The sequence below is a fragment of the Natator depressus genome, chromosome 5, assembly GCF_965152275.1.
Source record: "Natator depressus isolate rNatDep1 chromosome 5, rNatDep2.hap1, whole genome shotgun sequence".
Taxonomy (NCBI): Eukaryota; Metazoa; Chordata; order Testudines; family Cheloniidae; genus Natator; species Natator depressus.
Genome location: NC_134238.1, coordinates 61504458 through 61512453, shown reverse-complemented (window position 1 = coordinate 61512453; position 7996 = coordinate 61504458). Strand labels below are relative to the sequence as shown.

The window sequence follows — 7996 nt, the reverse complement described above, 5'->3', positions numbered from 1 at the left end:
CAGTATCCGTGGCAGCTAGTGCAGTTTGGAGTTCTGTTTTTGCCACAACTGCCCCTCCTGTATGATGGCCTGAAGTTGGTCTCTGTATCATCAATAAAGTTGTTAAGTTTGGCATAATTTGTGCAATCGTATTTGGCCGTTAGTGCTTGGTCGTTTGTAATAAGAAATTGCAAAGTCGGGGAAGAGTAGACCTTTCTCCCAAACAAGTCCAGTCTCTCCCAATCCCTATAGTAAGGGGTGGATTTTGAATAGTGCTGGTGGCCACAGGAGTTCATTTCATCCACCACAATGGAATTAGATGGAGAGTGGGAGAAGAAGAACCCTGAGTCTTTGGTGGGGGCATAATGCATTTTGTTGGCTTCTTTGCACGTCTGTGCGGCCGATGCTGTTGTTTGCCATATGAATCTTACTGGGTCCAAAAGCACCTCATTAATTGGGTGGGCGATCCTTGAGGAGGAAGTATGTAGAATGTCCAGCAGTTTATGGTGGGTGTCCCTCAACTCAAGAGGGATTTGTAATAAATCTGCCATCCTCTTTGTAAGGTCCTGAAAGACCTTAAATTGACTGCCATGGATGGAGGAGGGGGCATTACGGCCTCATCTGAAGAGAAGGAAGAAAAATGAGTTGGTGTTGTGGTCTCCTCTTTTGGCTCAATCTCCTGCTGTTCAGAGATTTCCTCAGTAGGCTCTGAGGCTCTAGATCAGCAGTTCTTAACCCACAGCCCACGGGCCACATGCAGGCTGTGTGCTAAAGGCTGTGGGGCTGGGTTAGCAGCTGCTTGGCCACCTAGCGCCTTGAGGTCCAGGCTGCCTGGCCAGGCAGGGCACGGTGCAGCACAGCGGGGTCGGGGTCCAGAGTGGAACCTGCCACCCTGCCAGCCCCATGTGGCAGAGTCCAGTGGGGTCTGGGGCTGCCTGCATGGCGGGGTCTTGGGCTGCCACTCTGGCCAGCCCCACATGGTGGGGTCCAGGGCTGCTGACCGGTCGGCCCCACAGGGAAATATCAGTCCAAGTTAATAAGCTCTCGCTTCCTGTCTTTCTGACATATGACTGGCACCAAGACATAAAAAACGCAAACCCAAAACGCTGGTCTTTTGACTAAGTTTACTCTGTTACCGCTATTACAGCCACCAAATTAATCCCACTTGTGAATTCACAGCTGTTCTCTTGAAGTGGTTGGTGTAACCATTGCAAAACACTTGCTTTTGGTAGAACAGAGAAAAATGACACAAGCAAATATATTTCAGTTATTGCATTTCTGTCTGCACCCATCCCAACATCCAGGCTCTTTGGAAAGTTAAATGCTCCAATGGACCTTCCTATCTTACTAGTACTATGAGAAAGGAAGGAAGAACAGTAACAGAAATACAACAAAAATACTATGTCTGCAACTTCAATTTTTCACTCACCAGAAAATAAAACTTTATAATCTTTAGAATTAACAAAAAAGTGATTTAGAATAAAAATATAATATCAAATTTTAAAAACAGGAACATTACACACTCAATTCTGACTTATTTACATTGTCATTCTCAGTAAAGTAAGGCTCTCCAAAACCATTTGTTATCAGTAAACATTATGAACACAATTCTCTTCTCCTTGCATATGTAGTAATTTGGGGCATTCAAGAGATTTATCATTCACATGAGCTTGGGAATCTAGAGAGATTTCCTTTCAACACAGATGCCAAGTCAAAGAAGAACAAATTTAGAAACATTTGTCAGATGGCTGTGGTCTGTTAAGTCCCCTATGTGCTTTTGGTAATGAAACAAAACCAAGCCTGGTGCCAGCGATTTTTTTTTAGTCATTCTATAACCTTCATAAAGCGTAAAAACACATCTGTGATGAAACAGCACATACATCCAGCATAACATTAGTACAGTCCATGTGCTGAGTGTGTATATTACCTCTTCAAAAGCTATTCATTCTAGTTTAACACCAGCCATCTACTTCTATCCTTCTGGTTTGCTGCATTCTAGCATGAACTAAGGACCTGATCCAAAGCCCCTGGATGGGAATTTTGTCATTGACTTCAATGAGCTTTGATCAGGCCTCCTATGAGGTTCCCAACACCATTTACAAGGTGTTGAGTTCCCTCAACCCCCCCTGACTTATTCTTTTCCCAACACCTAGCAGAGTTGTGCCCCTGGAGTTCATTATAACACAGAATATTACAAACTAGTTCAAACCATTTTTGAAGAAAAAGATATTAAAGATAAAGTGATGGTTAATCTTGCCAAGGTGGCCTTGCAGTGGTCTTCATGCTCTTACTCCTGTGGGAGCTCTTCCCCTTCTGGTGAATGAATAACCCCTTAGAACTCTGCTGCTGCAGTCTGGATGATGAGTTGCTGGATGCTTCTGCCATCGCAGACACATGTTTGGGCAAAGGTCTCTCACTGTGTGGAGGAGGCAGGGGTGTTGAATCTGGCACTGGGTTATCTTTTGAAATCTTATCCAAGCCGCTTGCAGCTCCTCCTCCTGCACTCTCCCCCACTTCAGACTTTGTAAAATGAGGAATGGATTCTGTTTTCTTCTTTTTTCGTTCCTTTCTTAAGCTCTGAAGGTTTTCAAAGGCTAGAGCCAGTTCAGTTTGTAAAGTTTCCATTTCACTGACTGCTTTATCCCGTTGTTCCCCACAGTCTTTGAGTGAATTCTCCAAAGAGAAGAAGAACTCTTTTCCAAACCTTGACAGGGCCTCATCACCTTAAGAGATAACAGGGCAGTGAGTTAAATTACAACAGACATTTCACATCAACAGGAATAATCAGGGAGATTTATAAGTGCCAGTACTCGCATTAAAGTATAAAAGCATAAATCAGTAGTAGTTTTGACATGGCTTGGAATGTGTCAGTAAAGCTATAAATCTCTTGTCCTATGGATCACCTGGTTCTTTGCAACATGTGGTTCATCATTTATCTAGAAAAGCTAAGACTGACAATACAGTGTGTTAGAGAAAGGATTTCCTCCTCTACCAGAAATCAACAGTGCCTGTGTGTAGTAGTCACTAGCCTTCTGCCAAAGACGCCTGAATGCTACTCCCAAATTGATCAGACAAGTTGCTTTCAAATTATGTTAGCCACTCCCTTTCTCCCTCTCAGCAGCTGTCTAAAATTCAGATCTTGTATTCCCATTAGACTGTCAGCCCATACCTTGACATTTCAACTAGAAAAACACTAGCCGAGAGTAGCCACAATGGAAGTCATCACTGATTACGTATGTTCTTGTTAATCCATAGTTTAGACTCAAATAATGAAAAATGGTATAAAACAAGGTCAGGGTTATGGAATTTGTTCCCTTTATATATCCAAGTCAAGGTGCCAAAGAGAAGTAGCACTTTTCCCTTTTATGGGTTTGTCTTTTTATTGTTATATAAATAAGATACAAAGGCACACACATTGTTATGCAGTAGAACTGTGCAGAACTTTTTCCTTTTCCTCCTGGATTTGGTACCACGACTATGGGTTAGATACTGCAGAGTTCAAAGCTTCTAACTGACACAACAATATATGATAGCCCTGACTTTCTTTTTTAATAAGGTTATGATTGGAAGGGTACAAAAAAAGAAAATATTTAGGAATCTACTCATTTTTTACCCCTATGCATAGAGTTGAAATTCTGCAAGATCTATAATTGTTTACTTCCTAGATCCTAGACAGAAACAATCCATCCCTTTCCATGTGTGGAGAAGACAAAGGAGGGAGATTATACTCGAATTAAGATCCACTTATGATTTCATCCTGCATCACCCTGTCCTATCAGGATGTGGCATTTTGGGGAAGTTCTCTTCAGGTGATTTCATTGACAATGGCCTCACACCTCAGCTGAATTAAGGCAATAAAAATCTAAAAGCCAGTGTAGCTTCTATGGGATGATAAATAAACCTGATGTAGGAGCATAAAGGCTCTTATACCATCCCCTTCCTTGCAGCCAGTGTAAGATGCATAACTGGGGCTTTCCCTCACCCTGGTGACACATGACTGAGGTGTGGTCTAGAAGAATGAACAGAAGACTGGAATCTAGAGACTCAAGCCTTGCTGTGTGATGTGGGGGAGAGACCTCAATATCGATGCAAATATAATATTAATCAAATAGTTATATCTTATTTTTAAGTTATTATTAACTTGTTTGCATCATTATTTAATCTTAAAAATATATCTGCAAGAATGTTCTAGCCAGAATATTTTGAAATATAAAATGTTTAATTTGTTATGTTACAAAATCTGCTTCTATATAATTCCTGATGTTATTGCTATGTAAATGGTAAAATGCTTTATGTACCACCTGGAATCTAACGACCTTGCTAAACTAGTGTAGGAAGCCATTTAAGTACAGACTATTTATATTAATGGGGAACTAATTACGTACTGGCAGTACACAAACAAACCCTAACCAATTCTGGAAGATGAGTATCATCTCTCCAAAGTCATCAACTTTAAATTATTTAAGATAAAGACTTTGTAAGAGTTATTTAATTTTAAAAGACTATTTTGAAAACTTTCATATAAAGAACAGGAGTGTTTGGACTTTTTAAAAAGAGAATCTTTTTTATATAACTCTAATAAAACTGACAGATTATTTCAAACTGGACTGAATAAAAAAGAGTTAAAACAAACTTGAAAAGTTGTCTGGATCATTCCTGCCACAAGAAAAAACAAAGGCAATTAAAAGAAATGTTGCATATTCATTAAACAGAACATTTAGGCATATTTAGGAACTGAAAGTGTCACCTAAGCCAACCCTAAAGACATAAAGCCAAAGAAAGGGTGACAGTAACCAGTTTACAATCTAAACAAGCCTGGAAGAGGTGTGCTTTCCTATAATCTCAGGAAAACAGGAAGGAGAAGGGTAAAAAAAAACTTGTAAAGTGAGCTCCTCACACATACACACCCTCTGCAATCCTGCTCAAACACACCATTCCACAAGCAAAGTACCATAAACAAATTAACAAAAACAGAGAAGACTCAAGATGAAAGCAACCCAAGGAAAACCACCCTAAGGCCTTGGCTACACTTGCGAGTTGGAACGCATTAAATCAGCCCCATGTGCCCTAACTCCTGAGGTATCCACACTGGCAAGGTATGTAGAGCGCCCAGACTCCACAGATGGAGCGCCCCGGTAATCCATCTCCACAAGAAGCATAAAGCTTGCTGTGCCCCGGCTGGAGTGCTGCGGTGCCAGGGTAGATGCCCTGGTCTGTTAGTGCGCTCTGATCGGCCTCCAGAAGTGTCCCACAATGCCTGTTCTAGCCACTCTAGTCATCACTTTGAACTCTACTGCCCTGCCCTCAGGTGACCAACTGTCAGACCTGCCCTTTAAATTCTTTGGGAATTTTGAAATTCCCCTTCCTGTTTGCTCAGCCAGGTGTGGAGTGCTCTCAGCGAATCTTTCCAGGTGACATGCCTTCATGCACCAGGCGATCCCCAGTATGGAGCTGGGGATCAGTGTTTGGGGGGAGGAAGCTGTCCAGTCCCAGCTGTGCTCCAGGAATTACGATACCTATGGGCAGATCTCAAGGGCCATGATAGAAAGGGGCCGTGACCGAGACGCAGTGCAGGGTCAAAGTGAAGGAGCTGCGGAATGCCTACCACAAAGCACGGAAGGCAAACTGCCTCTCCAGTGCTGCGCCCACGACCTGCCATTTCTACAAAGAGCAGGATGGGATACTTGGGGGAGACCCCACCTCCACTCCAAAGAGCACCATGGACACTTCAGAGGCCATAGCAGCCCAGAGTTTAACAAGGCAGGAGGAGGAAAGCAGGAGTGAGGGTACTGAGGAGGAGGGAGGCCCAGAGCTAGAGGATGGCCCAGCATCCCTAGATGCATGCAGCCAGGAGCTGTTTTCAAGCCAGGAGGAAGGTAGCCAGTCACAGCGGATGGTGCTTGTGGAAAAACAAACAGTAGCAGAGGTGCCTGGTAAGCGATTTTTATGTTGGAAAGGTAGCTGTTCAGTGTGGGCTGTTGGGGCGAGGAGGGTTGCACAAAGAAGGGTCAGGGCTGCATGCATGCCGAGATATGGACTAGGGCATTGATATGCTCTCTCACATCATGATAATCGGCCTCACTGATCTCATCGAAGGTTTCATGCAGAAGCTGGGCAATCCGCTTGCGCGGGTTCTTTGGCAGAGCTACTGTGCTCTTTGTCCCAGTAAGGCTAACATGTCCATGCCATTGTGCAGTGAGGGGCAGGGGGACCATTGTTCCACACAGACAAGCGGCATAAGGGTCAGGGTGGAAGCCGCATTGTAGTAGAAGACCTTCCCTTGCTTCCCAGATCACCCTCAGCAGCAAGATATCTTCCAGGATGAAGTCATCCTGTGGAAAACGTGGCGACAGTGTTCAGCTGTTGGCTCTCCCCAAGGAACAGAACCCCAGAGGACAGTATGGCCCTGAAACAATCAGTCCCCCTTGCCCCTGTGCTTATTCACCATTTCGGGGCTCTTGTGGGTTATGTGCACTCGCTTTGCGATGGGCACTTTCTGCTGTTGTGTGCACTGTGTTTGTCTTTAACTTTGGCCGAATCATTGCTTTGTCTGGTGTTAACCATGCTGCCTCTGTTAAGTGTTGCATTTGGGCTTTTCAGATGCAACCTTGAGATCCCAACTGTCCTTGTTGTCAATGGCCAAAAGGCTGCAAAGAATCAGGAAGCGTCTGTGAAGAAGCAAGGAGGACCTTCTGCATGAAGTCATGCAGCAGTACCCTACTGAAAATCCAAAAGTACAGGAGTGGCGGGAGACCGAAATGAGGCTCCACCAGCAGAATGCGGATCGCCGGCACCAAAACACGGAGCAGCTCCTAAGCATTATGAAGCACCAACCGGACTCGATGTGGGTGCTCATAGCACTCCAGATGGAGCAGATCCACGGCCGCCCCCGCACCACAGCCCTTGTCCCACAACTCTTTCTCTTGTGCCCCCATGACACCGCCAACCCACTTTCCCCAACATCAAGTTTCTTATCACCACCAGCTGCCTCCAAAAACCTGTAGCTTCACCACCCAGCCCTGGAAACTATGACCCTTACCCACTGCACTCAACCCCCATCACCATGCATTTTAGCCAGCCTGAAGTGCAGCACTCATTGCACGGCACTCCAGACAGGAAGGCTGAATATGATAACAGGGCATACACAAATCTATGATTGTCCCATTCCCTCCCTGCCCCCTTCCCTCCTCCCACACAGTACAGCTGTGACATGTCATGTATGTTTCCCAAGCAATTTTGTTTCTTTTCAATAAATGAATTTTTTGGCTTTGAAAACATTCTTTATTGCATTAAGTAAAAGATACCATAGCCCAGCAAAGCAACAGGTGCTGCAATTCAGTGCATCATACATAGCAAACACAGATGCCTACTAGCATTGTAACCAATGCACTTCACTCCCGTGCAGGGCACCAAACATTACAGTCGCCTTTCAGCATTGAACTACTCCCTCAAGGCATCCCTAATCCTTGCAGCCCCGTGCTGAGCCCCTCTAATAGCCCTCGTCTCTGGCTGTTCAAATTCAGCCTCCAGGTGTTGAACTCCGTGGTCCAAGTCTGAGTGAAACTTTCACCCTTCCCTTCCCAAATGTTATGGAGGATACCTCACACAGCTATAACCGTGGGGATGTTGTCATTGGCAAGGTCCAGCTTCCCATACAGACAACACCAGCGGCCCTTTAAACAGCCAAAGCACACTCAACAGACATTCTGCACCGACTCAGCCTGTTGTTGAACCGCTCCTTGCTGCTGTCAAGGCTCCCTGTGTATGGTTTCATGAGCCATGGCATTAAAGGGTAAGTGGGGTCTCCAAGGATCACAATGGGCATTTTGACTTCCCCTTTGGTGATCTTCTGCTCTGGGAAGAAAGTCCCAGCTTGCAGCTTCCTGAACAAGCCTGTGTTCTGAAAGATGCATGCACCATGCACCTTTCTGGACCAGTCTGCATTAATGTCCATGAAATGCCCACAGTGATCCACAAGCACCTGGAGAACCATTGAGAAATACCCCTTCTGATCTAT

At 44.7% G+C, this 7996-nt stretch overlaps 1 protein-coding gene across 1 annotated transcript in view; it reads right to left on the bottom strand.

The window, feature by feature from the left end:
• Positions 1-1599: 1599 nt before the first annotated feature.
• The window catches only part of LOC141987949 (uncharacterized), a 161987-nt gene continuing 155590 nt past the window's right edge, over positions 1600-7996 (bottom strand). Inside the window, exon 13 of the mRNA XM_074953781.1 lies at positions 1600-2702. Coding sequence (XP_074809882.1) covers positions 2227-2702 — 476 coding nt within the window. The 3' untranslated portion in view covers positions 1600-2226. The remainder of the gene's footprint in view (positions 2703-7996) is intronic.